Here is an 18,719-nt window from a genome sequence, read left to right on the forward strand (position 1 = left end):
GAACTTTAAACAAACAAAAAAACCACCACACCCCTCAACTGGGCCTTTTCACTTTACAGCAATCAAAATGCACAGCGCAGATTTGGATGTTAAAAACAAGGCATTAAGAAAAATATCTAAAACCCCCACACGATAGACCGTGCAGTGCTTTTGGTACTTGTGTATTTTGGCAGCGCCCATCGCATCGCATACCATAAGGCATACGATGCTATATTGTACAATGCCATACAATTTTAAAATTGTATGACATTGTATATGGCATACAATGCCATACAATGCAATGCGATGCAACATTGTATAAGCACCCTAATGGGTGCTTACAATGTTAAATGCACCCCCCCCCCACTATAAACGTGAACCCGAAGCGTGGCGAGCGCAGCGGTACGCGTCTTCCGACCTTTTCATACCCCCACTATCCACGTGGAGTTGAGAATAGAAAGTGTGCCGAGCGTAGCGAGCCACCGAGCCCGAAGCGTGGCGAGCCCCGCGAGGGGACACGGATACCTGTGAAGGCCGCAAGGGGACTCCGATACCTGTGAAGGTATCCGCGTGCGCTCGCCACGCTTCGGGCTCGGTGGCTCGCCACACTTTCTATTCTCAACTCCACGCCGACGTGGATAGTGGGGGTATGAAAAGGTCGGAGGACGCGGGCTCGCTGCGCTCGCCACGCTTCGGGTTCACGTTTATAGTGGGGGGTGGTGCATTTAACATTGTAAGCACCCATTACGGTGCTTAAAAGCACCCTTTAGGGCGCTTATACAATCTTTCATCGTAAAGGGGGCAAAAAACGCGTCGCATCGCATGCCATCGGGTGCATGGCATGCGATGCGATTAAAACATCGCGCAATGGAAATCAGGGGCGCCGCTATAATACACAAGTACTGTGCTTTTTCCAATGGCTCTATGGAAAGGAGTCTTTCAAACAATGTTGAGCGGAATAATTTTTGCTGCTTAAAATGGTAAACTACAGTACTTGCCGAGGCTTTGTTAGGCCAAAATTCTTGCTTTCAAATTTTTTTCCCACAGTTGTAACATCCCGATTTTTACTGTTTGCTCCTTGATGTGACAAAAGGATTTTGCCAGATTTACAATTAAGGTCGGGCATTCAATCCAGGATTCCGACTGTCTGAATTACGGCTGTCGTAACTGTCAGAACAACTGAAACCAGCCCGGGATTCCAAGTTCCGGATGTGGAGTGTCGGAAGTCGGAGGATTGTCGAACACGTGGCCGTTTTGACGAAAATAGGAAGTGGCTTTGACTATCCACCAGCGTTTCCGGCAATACAGACTCTCCTCCACAGGGAGGTGTGTCTGTAGCAGGTGATTCCAGACCAGGATGGAGAGTCCCAGGGCTGAAATCTGCTGATATTTCCACCTTTGGAAACATCTGCAGACCTTGAATACCCTTCTAAAGCTGGGAACACACTTGGCCGACAGATCAGCAAACTGGCCAGATGTAGGCACAAAGGATCTTGTGCACACACATTTACTGCCCGATAGTGATACCTTATTTATTTAATTGCTGCTGCCAATGACCTTTCTCATGGTCAAAATCTAATAGACACCAGCTGTGCTGCAGGGCCAACACGCAATGTTTAAAAGACATTCACAGACATACCAGTTGTTTACCCCTGATGAAGTCCTGAATAGATCGGACATGAATCTACCAAATGAGATCATTGTGTACCCAGCATAAACAAAATAGGCCTGTAAAAAAAAAAAAAAAAACCCACTGTACTGGCATTTTTCTGCTACAAGTTTTGCCATTGGTACACACCTGGGTTCTGTATATAAACAGACATTCTTATCTCTTTCGACACCCCTATGGTAGAAAAAAAAGGAAGCAAAGTCACCAAGCCCCAACCACACACACCTATCTATGAACAATAATGTCAAGCCTAAGTCACTTTACTCAGCGCCTCATAGGCTTTTATTATGTTCAAATAGAATCCATACTATTGCGTGTATTCAATGCCGCCAGCGAGGGGGTTAAACTGCAGGGATCGCTGAAAATATGTATGTTTTTAACCCCCACACCAGCTGCTCACCCTATTCAATGTTCCGGTGGGAATCCTTGCCGTCAGAGGATGGCGAGGATTCCACCAAAAAGTGATGTAGGGAGCCTGCTGCATTTAGCCGAGAGTCTTGCGGTTTTAGTGGCCGCATACGCAGTTTCCCAAAAATGGAGCGAGGAAGAAAACTGCATATGCAGGGGGTCGGTTGAATACTGTGACAGCAAGCAGGCAGCACTGCTTACTGTCAAAGCTCGTCCCGAGCATTAAATACTGCCCTATGTTTCACCGAGTAAGTCTTTAAACATTTAAAGTAAAGTTGAAAGGCCACTAACAATCCATGATTTTTTTCCCTTTAAAAAATAAACACATTAAGTTTGGCAAGTGGGGGGGGGGGAAGAAATAAATATGATAAAAAAAATAACAAATGGGATAGCCGATTGACAGTGTACATTAAACAAATTTATTGGAGCTTGAGAAACAACAAAACTACTTTGGGCATGATAGAAGAAAATTCCTACATAATTGTGGAGAACAAGGTCAGTGATGAAATACAAAATAAGACAATATTTATATAAGAAAATATTTATCTTCATCAATAGACACTATTGCTATGTACCAGAATCCTTTTTCTGGACCACACTATACACAATCAATTACAGCCTTTAAATTTATTGTACTGCCATCTTAAACCTCATGCATTACAAAATGGGCAGCAGTAGTTCTACACAGTTGTTTCAAAGAGGACTAATTGGTGAAGCAATGGTCTTAAGCAATTTGTAAAAAAGGATAAACAGACAGATATTCTAAAGCATATGGCAATAAGTTATAAAAAGGTGAAAATGTTAAGAGACTGAGGTAATGGATTCCATGCTGCGTACAGGTTTAAAAGTGGAGGGAGAGTCTTTCCTAATGAAGATACAAAGCCATGAGTCAACACTGAGGTTGGATGCTTAAGAAAAAAAAAAAAAAAAAAAAAAGAGGAAAATTCTAGTTTTCAAATGAAGCAGCTTCTTTTGAAGCAAAAACACCAAATATATATTATGGGACAGTTTAATACAAAAATCACGGTGGGAGGTTATTTATTTTTTTAAAGAAAACAGATTAACTACTGCAATATGAAAGCAAGTGTATGCTTAGAAAAGTATTCTACAATGTCACTGTTACAACATATACAAGTACATGGAAGGTGGCTCAAATGTTCAAAAATGCCCCCAACCCCCCTTTTTTTCAGGGTTTAATTTTTATTGAAAAAAATTTGAGCCCTGGGTGTAAAACAAAAATATATATTTATATAGAACTCTTGGAGATGAAAGTATATAAAAAAATGTAACTGTTGTGCCAGTTCTGAGGATACTGTATTACAGAATCAACAATCTTTTCACCAATTTAATACACAGAAAATAGAAAATAGCTATTCTCATACATATTTATTACATAAAATCACTTTAAGAAAATCATCACCCTTAAACAAGGCTACGATTTTTTTTATTATTTTTTTCATTTATTTATTTAACTTTCATCTGCTTCTATAGGCAGTGCTGCTGGTTAAAACATGACAACCAGGTAATTGTGAGACAATTCCAGTAATCAGACCGCCCTGAGAGTGCTGCAGGAATCCCAGCAAGTAACCACCATACACACTATTTCCCAACCATTCTATGATTGTTCACAGAATAGAAGACCAGCTGCATTGAATTTGGAGACTGGTTTTGTTAATAGATGCAAGTAAAAAAAAAAAAAATATATATGACAAACATCTATGTGTAAAAAAAAAAAAATGCCTTAGCTCCTAATGGTTTTATTTAAGACAAATTTTTGGGTGGCTCAACACTGAACAAATATTCTTTAAATGCCCATCACAATGCCAGTATGGCAATCTGAAGGTGTAAAAAAACAGTCTGTAATGGATGGTAAAATACACCCTTAGCACTTCATTGCTTGTTTCATCAAGATTTCTGTTACCATGTTGCTTTGGCAAGTAATGTGTGCCCACTCAGATGGGTGGAATGAATCTGAGCAGTTAAGCCATACATACAGAGGAAAAAAAAAAACACACACACACACACAACTAACTCAGTTGATCAGGGGAGAGCCTGAATCACAAACCCTTGTTGCCTACAGGTCAGCCTAACAAAATATGCAGGCTTCATGATGTAACCTATACATTTGGCTTAAGAACATTTGGAAAGACCAGTTAAAAAGGAGATGGCCATAGAGGGGTGCAGTGTTCACATAAAAAAGGGCCAGGACAAAAAGTGATCTCTCCACAAATCTAATCCTTTTGTTCGGTCAAAAAAATAGGGAATGTGCATCTAATATTACAAAGCAGAAGTACATGGGGAAGTGGCTAAAAAAAACCCAAAGACATCAAGGAGCATTAACCTTACCTCCACTTTACTTCTGTTAGAGACAAATTTCGAAATGGTTTTGAATTAAAAATAAAGTCTGATCCAGTAGTAAATTTAAGACAACCACTGCGCAATAAAAATACACCCTGAAGGTGCCCATACACGGTACAATAATTGCATTTTGAGCTAGATCACATCGCATGCGATTTGCTTATGATGCAATTCAAAGCTAGTTCAAAAAGCACGGGCTGCACAGACTTTATTTGCTGTGTGATGCCCGCATCGCATGGCACCCTCGCACTGTGTACGGGCACTTTAAGGCAATCAGATGAGGAAATCCTTCACCTCTATTTCCTTTGCCAGAGCTGGTCCTGCCTTGGATAAGATGACTGGAAGCAGTCAACTCTAGCTCTGCAATGGACTTTCATAGGAAGTTATACATTGCATTTTTAGTGAACAGGAGGTTATTCAAAAAATATCTGTGATCACAAAAATACTAAATGGCATAGGCACATTAAATGATGCATTATTAGAAATGCAAGCCACTTTCCCAGATCTCACACACAAAGTAAACAGACGGCCAAACCTAAAATTAAAGATTCAGTACTTCTGCTTTTTACCAATGCATAATGGATTTAATGGCATTTATATGAAAAAGGACAAGAGGGAGGGAGAAGAAAAAAAATACAGACAAAATCAGCGTGCAAAATAAACCATTTTGAAAGCAAAATTTCTTTTGTCCCTTTAACTTAAGAGGGGGTCTCCAAACTGTTCCAACCTCTGGTGTTGAAGGGGTTAACGAAGAAAAAACCAAAAGAACCATACATTTTATTTTTGTACAAGCAGAATTAATAAAAATAACGGAACATTTTTCCTTATTAAAAAGACCCTATTATGTGTTTTATTCACTCAATGTACAAACTTTAAAAACTTTTAAACCCACATGTAGAAAGAACAATTTAGGCCATATATACTGCAAATGAAATAATAAAAAATCATTGCATAACAGTTTACAACCATCATTTATTTTGCCCTTAGTAACCAATTGACAAATGTTATAGGGTAGTGACCAGGGCAGACTGAACATCAGCCAATGGCAAGAACCTCCCTCAATAAGAATCACAAGTCATCTTATGTTCCAGATTAAAAAGAACCACCTTGATCAAAGACATGATTTGCTGGGAAAAAAAAAAAAAACCTACAACATTGGGAAATCCATGACAAATATTAAAGATAAATGATCTAATAGTTTAAATATAATTATTTTTGTAAACTTTGAAAAGTTGCTGGTACCCTTTTAATTTAATTAACGGACACCTAAAACAGTGATTCTCATTTAAATGTGGATGTAGATTTAATAAACACAACATGCAGCAATCCTATTACACCTGCAGAGTTTTACGGAAAAAATAATAATAAACGAACCCCTCTTCCAAGGGGGCAGTGCAAGTGTATTATACCAAAACTCAGTCTCTGCACTACTACATATATGTGGCATCCCCAGAATGAGCCCAGTACGGAAACGCTCATCTGGCAGTTTGCTGTACATTTTTGTAACCATATATACAATACCTGAGAAGTTTTAAAATGCAGATCGTATTAACTAATTAGGGGTTTTAAATGGGACACCTAGTTTACAGCAAAAGTACTTATATCATGGTATTATATGGAGTCTTAAAATGTGTCTTGCCAATTTATTGGGAGACTTATGAGAAGACTGCTCATGACTACTGCATTAAATGTGGGAACTGCAACAATGAATTAATTTTTAAAGACAACGAATGAAACTTCCAATGCGGTACAAGCAAAGGTACATCACAGGGCAATACTGCAACACAGTTTAGAGATTAAACTCCAAGGCACCCGTGATGCAGGTCAGTGACTTCTTGAACTTGAAGCAATATATTTGAACAACGGGATAAGACCAAATGAAAACCACTGCAAAGACAGGTCCATATACAGGTGCTTGAATGGCAAATAGGTTTTCAAATCTATAGCTACCGTATATCATCTCCAAATTTTGTCAGATATTGGTACTACACACACACAGGAAACACAAGGCATTTACTTCATTATAGTAACTTAAATACAAAGTCTGGGATCTTAATTGTGATATATACACAAATGCACCAACAAAAACAAAAAAAACACCACAGAGGCACTTTAGGAAAGAAGATGGAAGGTAAGCGGTTTCATTCAGTGAAAAAAAAAAAAAAAAAAAATATTCTCTATAAAGCAGTATGAGGCTGAAACCCCCGAAAGCAGCTATCAAGTCTTGGCCATGAATTTGAGAAATCCGGTGTACACACTAATAATCTAGAGACTGCTTCACTGAGATCTGGCAGTGACACTTTGAAGGGCCCATTTTTTTTTTTAATGTTCAGAATGGTTGAGGTCTTTCTGGGAAATTATCACATCTGTGAGGCTTAAAGCAATAAAGTGCATTGAGAACTATTTTGTCTAAAATCAGTTTTAAAAACATAGCAGCACAAAGCAGGACCAAAAAAAAAAAAAAAAAAAACACATTGCAGTTATAGGCCTTTCAACCAGTGCAATACCATTTGTCAACGAAAAGAATCACAGCAATACTGTTTAACCCCTTCATAGCCAGGCGTCAGAAAAAAAAAATATATAACATCTTTGAAGACCTCCTTGATTGGAATTTTAGTATGGGAAACAATACATATGGATTGTTAAAACTCATGCAGGGTTGTGGAGTGGTGAAATGGGAGGAGAGAAGGTATCGGATTTGAAAATGAAGTATGTGCCAGGTCTCTAAACAAAAACACAGAATATTGTATACACAGCCATTCAAAGAAAACCCATGTTGAAGAGGCGACTCATCCAGCACCCTAACACCTCCCCCACAAATCTGGATACAGATGGGAGGGATGAAAACTAAGGTATCTGTATTTACTGAAAGCTTGCCTGCAGTACCCATTCTTTGTGTGGTCTCTGCTCATCCTTTATGATTGGTCATTTTAGAGAGCTAAGAAAAAAAAGTGTTTGACATTTAACCCTTCAACCTGCTGGCTGTGAAGAGAATACAGGGCGATTACGACTGTTTAGGCTAAAATTATACAGAAGTTTTTGGGGTGGAACATAAAGGTTAATAAGGAATTAAAAAAAAAAAAAATCTTGTTTTCAGAAGTAAATATCATCTTTGGTTACAAGTTAGACTGTCAAGCTTTTCTTTGGCCTCAAAATAAAGACCACTAGCAATTTCAATACCGGCCACCTTCTAGGCAGTTACCAGGGTTTTATTGCAAGTCACACTAACAAATGTTCTGTCAAATAGGAAGAAAATAAAAAAGGGAGAAGATTGCCAATAGTGGTGCAATATGGCTACCACCAAGATTAGATTATGGTTGAGAGTAGGGTAAAAAGCAGAATACATATTAGTGGGTGCTTGACAATCCCACAGAACTCAATAGTTCTCTTCATAGTCAGTGTAGATGAGGAGTCACTTTACAAGCCAAAAGCAAATTTGATTGATGGGAAAAAAAAAAAAAATGTATATATATATCGTTTGATGTAGACTTAAATCTTTCCCCTAAATACATTCATGGAGAAAGGGGGAAAAAAACTAACTCAAAAAAGCTAATTTGTGCTTGACATTAAGAAAAGCTAACAGCCTTGGTAGAGTAGAGTAAAACAGGTGTAAAAACTTTTTCCTTCACAGTTTGCAATTATTTTTTTTTTTTCTTGGGCAAAATAGAGAATTGGGAGTGATAACGTTATACTCATAAGAAAAGGGTAAACACATTGAGATGGTGGGTGTAAGTACAACTGGTATTTAGCTGTCATCAATTGCTGATGGTAACTTGTACTAGGAAAAAAAGAATGTGGGTAGAAGGAAAAAAAAAAAAAAAGTTAAGCATGTTTAAAATAACAAAATACAGTTGGGAGGAGGACAGATTTTGTACCAGCCCTAATGCCAAATATTGCCTCCCTGCAATAAAAACGCAGAACCACGGCATTTACAAAAGGGAAGGAGCCGTGAAAAAGCAGCTTAAGGTTGGCTATAACTTCACTCCTACAGACTCTTACAGCTGTACAGGTCCATGAAAACAAGTGCCCAGCCAACAGCCAGCACTACCTCCTGCTTGGCAAGTGTACCCCATTGATGAGAGGCAAAAGTGGAGGGTGGAGTTCCAGCTGTGTTAACAGTGAGAAGTGGTCAGAAGGGATATGGGGGTGAGGGCAGCCACTGATGTTATTCTCCGCCATCCATTGAGGATCTAAAGGCCCAAGGACACCAAGAACGTTCATGTGAGTCTTGGAATAGAAGATGTAATCAATGACACCCTAGAAATAAAAAAGGAAACAAATCAGTGTGGAGATATATAAAATAACAACCCACCACCAAGTAGCTTGCCACAACGTCATTGTAACACACACAAAAAAAATAAAAAAATAAAATAAAATAAATTGAGTCCAAGAAAGATGTGCAACCAAAAGCAAACTGGTTACTACTTAACAATAAAGGGCGTGGGCCGTTATGCACTGTTTATTTGACCATGCAGTTTGGGACACTCACTTACAAAAAGCAAAGGCTGTAAGTTTCAGCTGTATTCAATTAAAAATTGATATTCAATTAAAAATGTATATTAGAAGACACATAAGAGAAAAGTATTTAACATTGCAGTCACTAAAAGTATTTGAATATGGTTTATCTCAGAACTAAAATAAAAAAAAACTGGCATGCACCGACTACGTTTAAAATTTGTGTTTCGGTTACTTTGTTTTAGTTTAAATTCTTGTTAATTAATACTGACTGACAGGAATTTTTTGATTGCAATAGACTTAACTATAAAACACTTTAGGGAGTTTTCTAGTTTGTTTAACTGCAATGAACACAGGCTCCGTGTCCGGTAATCCATACCATTTGCATCACCCTTTATATATAAAATCGACAACTTACTTTGAAGTCAAAGGTGTAATTCGTGTAAGGCATCAAGTTGTTTTCATAGGCACTCCTCAATTGGAAGCCGTGTGTGATTCTTCCATCCGGGGTGCCGTTCTTTCCATTGCAGCTGAAGTTTGTGAGACACTCATTGTATCGAAGCTCTTTGAAATCCTTGTGATTGTCAGCTACTCCTCCATTTGTCAAATACTCAACCACACCTGATAAAAAACAATTAAATTACAACACGGTTATGAAGAAATAGCTTTTACACATGACATCAAAATAGAGCGAGTCACCTCTACTAGCATACAATGCATCATCATACATTTCCAAGAATAGGTGGAGGACTGTCTAACAATAGTTCACATAAATTGAAAAGAAGAAAGTGTGGGGAGGGAGGGGACCAGATACCAAACACCACAATGCAGACTGATATTGTCCAGCCAAGAGTCACTACATATTTTACCTGAATCAGGCAAGGAGTTCAGATCAGCACACAACACAAATGGGATGGAATTTGGATCAGGGGCTGGGCTGCCTGGTCGGCTTGCAGCCTTTTCTATAATGCTTTTCAGTTCAGAGACAAACATCATAGTTTGGATAAGCTTGACATCAGAGTACTCTGGGTCCCAATGCATGTGGGCATTTGCTACAATTAGCAGCTGCTTATCTGCTGAATGATGAGGCTTCATGCCTAAATAGAAAAAAAAAAAAAAAAAAAAAAAGTACAGTTAGGGAGCTCAACCCCAATACAAAGGACAACCTGAAAAAACTAGAATAGTGTACAAATTAAAGCATAACTACTTATTTCCACAAAAAAAAAAAAAAAAAGTGTTTAGTTTGATTTGTGGTGCACAGTGTGAAACAAGTGTGCACAATCTGATTCTCACCTCCCCCAGGGTGTTCTTTGTGGACCTCTAGCAAAACAGACACTCCAATGTTATCCTTTGTCATTACTCTGTTCAGCATGGCTTCTGACCCCTCAGAGTTTGCCATGGCTACCTGGTTGAATTCCACAGTATGCTTTGCTAACAGGGTAAACCTAATAAGCACAAAAAGGATCATGAATATGTAGTATCAACATGAGAATACTATAATTTAATGTACTTAATATATTGGGCAGTATTCCATGATGCATTCCTGTTTAGGATTCGCTGCACAGTCGCCGTGCACAGTCGCCGTGTTCCGGAGGGCTGGAGCCTTCGCTGCCAGCCCTCGCCGTCACCGTATTCAATGCTGCAGGGGCTCGCTGCCCCCGACGGCGATTCTTAACCCCTGCTAGCTAGCAGGGAATGAAGGTAGGGAGCAGCTTGCACTGCTCCCGAACGTGCATATGTAATGATCAGGAGCAGTGAATATATGAATATCTAATGAGCGGCTCCCGGCCCCCTGCTGGCAGTTATGTGTATAAGAAAAATTAACCTTTATTTTAAAAGTTCACATTCCAGTTCACCATAAAAAGATGGCGATTGCTAAACGGTGACACACGGCGAAAATCACTTAGAAAGCAATTCACCATCTGATCATTGAATACACTGGCGGCGAATCACATTGAAAAACCCGTTAAAAAATCAGAGCGAATTTCGTGGACTATCAGACGGTGAATTGTCCGTCATTCACTGATCGCCGTCAGCGAATATTGCACGTTGAATAGGGTGATTCACTTTTTCAGTAAGATTCACCTTAGCGCAAGAAAATAGCACACATTCGCCGTAGAACATGGCGAATCAGCCTCATTGAATACTGCCCATTGATATAGATAATTTTATACATTTTAGTGATAAACTGAACGCAGTACATAAGTCTAAACACTAGCACAACACTATAAATCCACTTGAACTCTGATGCAATAGTTATAAAATTTCGCTGGTAAATATGGCGCCTAAAAATGCTTCACCCTCGATAAAGAGTTCATTCAAACTGAATAGAATTCAAAATAGAATAGTAAGGTGCACAGGTCACTCACATACAGCCAAAAGATACTGAAGTCAGACTGCTGGTACGGTATATTTTGAAGAACATTCAGGATGTTTAGATGGATAATGCCCCCCCATCATGTGATCTTTAAAAGAACGTTTTATAACCTCCAATATAGTTTGAGGAAAACTTTTTCGCCCCACCCCCCTTTGCGGGCTCGCTGCACTCGCCACGCAGCAGGTCCGCTGCACTCGCTATGCTTGGCACACTAATTTATTCTCCCTCTATGGGTGTCATGGGGGGGGGAGGGGAGAAGAGGTAGAGATTGATTCAATTTTTGTATATGTATTATCAGCACACCTAACATGCGCTAGGGACAAGGAGTATCGCTTGGCGGGGCTGTCTCCTGCAATCCCCCCCCCCCCCAGTAATTAGCGGCTGGGGCGACGTATTAACAGCTACGAGGTGTTAAATCACCCCTTTTTTTAAATGCGTGTGCGCTGTTGGGGTGCCGATAAAGAGAGCTGGGCATAACTGCTCTCCTTATAGGTGCTGGGGGGGGGGGGGGGGGGGGGGTTTAATACATCAGGCAATAATGGGTGCCTGCTTCTTCCGCATAACACGGAGAAGCGGGCATCAGTTATTTTACAAACGTTAAGGACAGGTTCATACATCTGCCCCATTAATACATACGAATACATACTATGTGTTGAACCACAACCAAAGTAACACAAAGTAATATTCCCAAATAGGACACTGGCAGGTGAGGCTTAATGGGATCAGATAGTGGTTTTACTTTCCCAGTGTTAATTTAAAATGGTATAGCATTATAAACAATTACATGAAGTACAACATTGCATTTATAAAAATCTTACCAATACAGCTCAAGCCAAATGGTATACATCCATAAGAGTTAAAGCTGCAAAATGCACCCTCGTCCTTATGGTGGTCAGCACCCCACTGAAACAGCCTGACCTTCTGTCCCCCACAAGCAGGCCACATTGTCCCGCTGGCAAGTTAGTGTAGCACTCAACCCTGGAAAAATAGAGGTGGCATCTATTTGTGAATGAGGAGCTTGGGGCTGCACATCATGGTCATAAATGCACTGGGCATGCCCAAAAGAGTGACGACAATGGGCAGGTCATGGAACCACCTAACCCATATACGCAGTGCAACAATGCAGCGACTGCAGATATTTCCTCCTGTCATAGTCCACTGAGCAGTTCTGCAGTGCCTACAACAGGATAAATATGCAGGATATAAAAAAGTACCATGCAGCATTTGAACAACTAATAAGCGAGGCATCTTTAATTTAAAAGGAAAATATATGGTACTTGTGTACTATCACGGCGCCCATCGCATCACAGACTATATTGCATGCGATGCGATATCGCGCGATGTTCCACAATGTCATACAATTTTAAAATTGTATGGCATTGTATTTGGCATGGGATGTGATTATAACTTGTATAAGCACCCTAATGGGTGCTTATAAATGTTAAATGCACCCCCACACCACCCCCCAGGTATAAACGTGACGAACGTAGCGAGCCCGCGAGGGGCGGCGGTACGCGTCCTACGACCTTTCATACCCCCATTATCCACGTCGGCGTGGAGTTGATTCTATAAAGTGTGGAGAGCACAGCGAGCCCGAAGCGGGGCTCGCTGCGCTCGCCACACTTTATAAAATCAACTCCACGCGGATATGGATAGTGGGGGTATGAAAAGGTCGTAGGACGCGTACCGCTGCGCTCGCCACGGGTTCACGTTTATACTTGGGGGGTGGAGTGGGGGTGCATTTAACATTGTAAGCACCCATTAGGGTGCTTATACAATTTAATATCGTATATGGGGCAAAATCGCATCGCATGCCATCGGGTGTATGGCATGCGATGAGAAATCGGGCGACTAATTATCGTGGGCGCCGTGCTAGTACACAAGTACCAAATCTATAATTCAGGACACATTGCGGTACCCACAGTGCACCTACTACCAATGACTAATATTGAAAAAATTTGCGACCCATATCCATAACTTTTTAGTTGAATCGCAAGTAACTATGGAAAACACGTCTCAAATCTCCTGTGAAAAGCGTGTAATTAATAAATAAGCACTGGCCATGAAACTTGCATCTGATTGAATCAACTTCTAAAGCCGGGACAAAACGAAACCCCCCACACCAGGAATTCCAAGACAAATCACAGCTCCCTTGTTACTTACTTTTCGGTTCTGTAAAATATTGCACACCCATCCACGTGCTTTTTCTCTTGTTCAGACATTATTTTGGCACGTGACTTTGGAGAAAAGAAACCATCATATCCACGTTCTTTTAATGCTGGCAGGAAAAGGGCATAGTATTGCTCGGTTTCAACTTCCTAAATCAAAAATAAATCCTTAAATGTCTTGACTGCAGTTTTATTAGCGAGAGGTTATTACAAATCACATCGGCCTTAAAAACCTGCTGAGGTTCAACAAAGCACTGTGGCTAACCAGACCTTTACAATTGGAACAGTGACACATTCAGAAATATGGGTCACTTTTGGTAGTCATGTATTTAGCATTTTTTTCCAGACTAAATTTTTCAGCAAATTTGACACAATCCTCACAATTTTCTAGTTTTCTGTGGTTTTTGCATTACTAGGAACCACTGTATGCATGACTGAGGTCTAAAGGTGTACATACATACATACAGCAATGTTCTCCATACTTTTTGTACTAGATCGCATTGCATCTAATACAAAAACATGTGATAGGCTACAGCTAGCACAAAGTACGGGCTGCACATATATTTTGTGCTGCGCAATGTGATGTCCACAGAAGCATGCATTGCACCTGAAAACTTCACTGTGTATGGTCATATTAAAGCAGATACCAGCAGTATCGGATGTAGTCCCTTTTGCACAGCAATCCCCAGAGATTTCTGTAGGGTCGTATCAAGCTCCAGAGCATACAGCTCATCTATACAGCTCGCCCCTTCAGGTCTCCTTGACCTGACCATCCACTAAATATAGACTAAATGATGGATACCTAAATGTACTAAGAACAGTTATCCATCAATATGTGCGAGGCAGATTTCCTAAAAGTAGACTGTACAGATTAAGCAAATGGTCCAAGACAGTCAATTGTGTTATGACCTTTGGCCTTAATGTAAGTTCTCTAAAAAGCAGGAAGTAGAAAAACTGTAGAATCCTAGCTCACTGCTGACCTCTGGAGGACTGGAACGGTAATGTATACACAGATAACCAAAGAAAATGCTAGTCTACAGTTTACTCACTTACCTGAAGACTAATGATATCTGCATCACAGCTGACTATCTCCTCCATGATGCCTTTCTTTCGATACTCCCAGTTTAATGCCCATGAAGGGCAATAGCCATAAAGCTGCCGAGTAGCATACTTATCACACAGTACATTGTAGCACATTACTGTGAAGGAAACTAAGAGAGAACAAAAAAAAAAGTAGTTATGTATGTGGAATTACACAAGTAGCAAACATTGATATGGATCTGCATGTCAACTTCAGCTAATCAGATCTGCATTTTATTATCCACTAGCTGAGATACACTGTTTGGCTTTAGGTTGCGCAATTAGCATTACTTGAACTTTATCCTTCTCTTGTTTTTAGCTGGACAGCTCTTCCAACAGAACATGGAGGTGGCTGCCTAGTGTCATCCGAAGTGCTCGTCCAAATCCGTCCAGCGGTAGGCCCTGAAGATGCTAACCATGCCCATTGTGTGCCCAGAAAACCCCTCTCTGGTCAGCTCCCAGATCGGACCCCTTTTTTTTTTTTTTTTTTTTTAACCTCTCCACTTTATGCAACTTTGACCAATCTTGCTTCCCTGGCCCACTTTGCGTAGTGGCAGGTGCCCATTTTTGGACCCCTGGGGGGGGGGAGGGTAGAGTTTAAGGGTCTTTGTGGCCATAAACATAGTCTGTACCCAATTGAGCCACCTTGCATTGCATTGGTTTCATCCAAAAATCGGTCCAACAGTGTTCAAATGCATAACGGACAAACAAACCGACAAATTACAGACAAATATGTAGGAGATATGCACACGATACAAGTAACAGCCACATTGTCAGAAAATACATAATGCTACATAATACCACTTTGTGGGTTTCCCATTTCCAGCTCACACAATAGGACAAGATTCAAAAAGCTTTTACCCCATTTATGCTCTTCAATAATAAAGGGTTTGACAACACAAGTGTTAAACATAGGACAAAAGCATACAGAGAAAAACTCACATTTAAACTCCAATACTAATAGGGCCCGATTCAGACCCAGTCTTAAATTCGCAGCTCTGCCGAATATTGACGCAGGCGGCTTCCAGGAGTCTCCAGGAAAACAGACATTTCCCAGCCGTTGGAAGGGAGGGCCACTGATGTCAGCAGCAGCCTCCTTCTCCACACAGCGCTGAACTGCTTGCGAGCAGGAGGAAATAAATATATTGTGGGCAATTTCCCCCCGTGTGCGCAGCTGTGAACGCATTTGCAGCAGTGCACTGTGGCAGTGGCAGAGTTTACCTGCTCGCTGGGCTCCAAATACTTGCAGCAGCGAGGAGATCTGAATCAGGCCCATATGGTAAACTTCTAGTTACTCTGATGGTGCATTCACCGCGATCATAAAATGTATTCATTTTAAGATTAAACTAACATTTCAAATGACTACTTTTCAATAAAAATCTAAATTTAGCTTTTACTACCAAAAGTAAAAATGTATATATAGTGAGGTTTTAAAACCTATTTTTTCCACTGTTAATCTGCCTAGATAAAGGTTCTTTGAGGTCTACTAATACTGCTAATGAGTGGATTAGAAGCCTTGATTTGTATTCTGTAAGCAGTCTTAAATGCCACAAACCAAATCTTTCCCTTTTACATTTTCTGCAGAAATGTAATATGCTGTGATCAGTGTTTAACAAACAGAACCCTCGTTCCAGTGATTCTAGTCAGATGCCAGACACCCTGAGTGCGGTTTGCTTCTAAACTTCACTATGTAAAACAGGTCGAAAAAGAAGTACATCTGAAGAGTTTAAACCAATGGAAGTCCTCTCAAGATGTTATTTATGCAGTTTTCATTCAGCAGGTGCCAATGCTCAGCAGATAAGAATCAAAACACCCTTTCAAAATTGTGGACCGATTTTCCATTAGAAAAAGTAAACACACCACACACACACAAAGCAGTGGAATTTGCAGTCCATTAAACTGCTTAATTACACTGGCCTCTCTTTTTAGAGTGCAGTTCAGTAAAGGCCCATACACATTGGGCGATTTGGAGCCGAAAGTTATCAGTTGAACAGCTTTCAGCCCAAAAGCCGCCCAGTGTGTACAGGACAGCGATGATGCATGCTCCCACATTCATCGCCAGCGGCCGCTCACCTGCTAGTATTAAAAGCAGATGAGCGTCGTAGTAAATGGCTCTAGAAGAGGTGAATGTGTAGCAATACACATTCACCTCTTCTTGATGGTAATGGCAGTACTCTAGCTCAAACTACACAAGTAAAGAGCTCAGTGCATGTTTACATTCTGTGAATTAAAAAGCAAAATCCAGAATAAATACCTGAGGGGAGAATTTGGTCTCGTTCTTTTAATGTAATCCATGGTCTCTGAGGAAGCTGTTCTGGATGAACTGTAATGTACAGGAACAAGTTGTAACCTTAGGTATGGGGCTCTTACAGTACTTGCTCAGAAATATACTATCCGTTCTTGATATGAATAAGAGCAGATACATAAAAGGTAACAGAAAAAGAATGAAAAAAGAAATAAAAACAGACTGCATTATACGCAGCAAGAGCGAGGAAGAAAATGATTTAGGTTGCCTATATCAGGTGAAGCCACAATTACACAGCACGGTTACATGCCACTACAGGTTGAGTATCCCGTATCAGAGTATCCGTTATCCGAATTATTCCGAAAACCATACATTCCAGAAAGTGGAAAAAAAATTTTTTTTTGCTAAAAACTCACTGGGGACATATGTAACTGGCACTATATATGTGCAAGAAAATGATTGCTTGGCATTCAAATTCAATATCTGAGATAGTACACAAATTTTGTTTCATGTTTTGAAACCTTGTTTTTTGAACAAATAAAATATATTTGTGTGTATTTTATGTGGCAATAAAATATATTTGTGTGTGTTTTATGTGTTTATACAGCAAACATGCAAGATACTTCAAAATACATAATTGAAATATTAAAATATTCCGAAATACGGAATAATCCGTTATCCAAAATTCTCCTGGTCCCAAGCATTTTGGATAAGGGATACTCAACCTGTAGTACAATAACTAATGGGCAGCATTCAAAATATACATATTTACATCTTGGGGCACAGAGTACCAGATAGGAAGGGCTTAAATTGGAGTACATCATGAGCAAATTCAATTGTTTGTGCGCCCGATCTTCCATCTAAACCGGTGGGAAATTGCTGCACCATTCTATTTTGTTTTATCACATCATGCAGTGCTGGGTTTAAATCCATAAAACAACTAAAATGCTGTGAAAATTGCAGTTTGAGCACCCAAACTGGTCAGTTTCTGCTCGCCAGCTCTAGCAGCTATTTGACCCAGAGAGAGCAACAATTGAATTACTCCCATCACAGATTCTAGGAGAGCCAAGCATTCTCAGCATAAGGCAGTCCTTAGAAGGAAGCCAAATCACATTTTTCAGCCATGCTAGATACACCCACCAGTGGCTTCTAGAAGTCTGGCAGACATAGGGGGATATTCAATCTCCGGCGAGCACCTCCCATCGGGGAGATGCCCGCCGGGCCCTATTCAATGCTGTCTTCCCCGACAGCATTGAGCAGGGTATCTCGGCAGAACGAGCCCGACATCACTAGCTGTCGGGCTCGTTCTGCCAAGAACAGCCGGCTGCAGCTCGCCTCTTCCCGGCTGCAACTCGCGGCCACGCCCCCTTTTCGCTCCCCGGCAGGCGGGACATTGAATCCCATCTGCGTGTTCTCGTCGAGCTGACCGAGAACGGGACTGGGTTACGGCGGTCGAGCAAGCTCGACTGCCGTGACCCTGACATTGAATACCTGCCATAGGAAGCACAGTGCAAGCCCCCTGGCTCAACCCTTCCCCTCCTCCCTACATGAGAACAGTGAAGGGCGATTCTTTACAGGATCAACCGTATTCTTGCAACCGAGCCTCCTGGGGTTCAAGGCAGCCTATCTGTAATTACTGGTGTACCGGTAACTACCACCACCACACCTTTACAAGGCAGTGCCTCAGAAGTAAAAGGTGACTGATCCATTGGAACACCCACCCCATGCTGCTGGCTTTTATTCTTGTAGTTTTATACAGGAGGCAGAAAACTGTAACCCACACTCCACACACCAAATATGTATATGTACAAAAAATATGTATATTTTTACACATACGACTATTTGTGGGAAAGGAATTCAGAAAGGTCAATGCACCCCAATAGTGAAGGCATAAAGATCAGACAATTCAAGCAAATTATTTTGGTACTTGTGTATCATCGCGGCGCCCGGCTACGATACGTTTTCAACGTAGGCTAAGCT

At 40.6% G+C, this 18,719-nt stretch overlaps 1 protein-coding gene across 1 annotated transcript in view; it reads right to left on the reverse strand.

Annotated features, from left to right (window-relative positions):
- Positions 1–696: 696 nt before the first annotated feature.
- CNOT6L (CCR4-NOT transcription complex subunit 6 like) overlaps positions 697–18,719 on the reverse strand; it is a 41,840-nt gene continuing 23,817 nt past the window's right edge. The window contains exons 6-12 of the mRNA XM_083177046.1: positions 16,749–16,817; positions 14,468–14,625; positions 13,410–13,564; positions 10,163–10,314; positions 9,739–9,966; positions 9,288–9,490; positions 697–8,671 (exon numbers count right to left, since the gene is read on the reverse strand). Coding sequence (XP_083033172.1) covers positions 8,459–8,671; positions 9,288–9,490; positions 9,739–9,966; positions 10,163–10,314; positions 13,410–13,564; positions 14,468–14,625; positions 16,749–16,817 — 1,178 coding nt within the window. The 3' untranslated portion in view covers positions 697–8,458. The remainder of the gene's footprint in view (positions 8,672–9,287; positions 9,491–9,738; positions 9,967–10,162; positions 10,315–13,409; positions 13,565–14,467; positions 14,626–16,748; positions 16,818–18,719) is intronic.

This window comes from Crinia signifera, chromosome 1, assembly GCF_055691185.1.
Source record: "Crinia signifera chromosome 1, ASM5569118v1, whole genome shotgun sequence".
In the NCBI taxonomy this organism is placed as follows: Eukaryota; Metazoa; Chordata; class Amphibia; order Anura; family Myobatrachidae; genus Crinia; species Crinia signifera.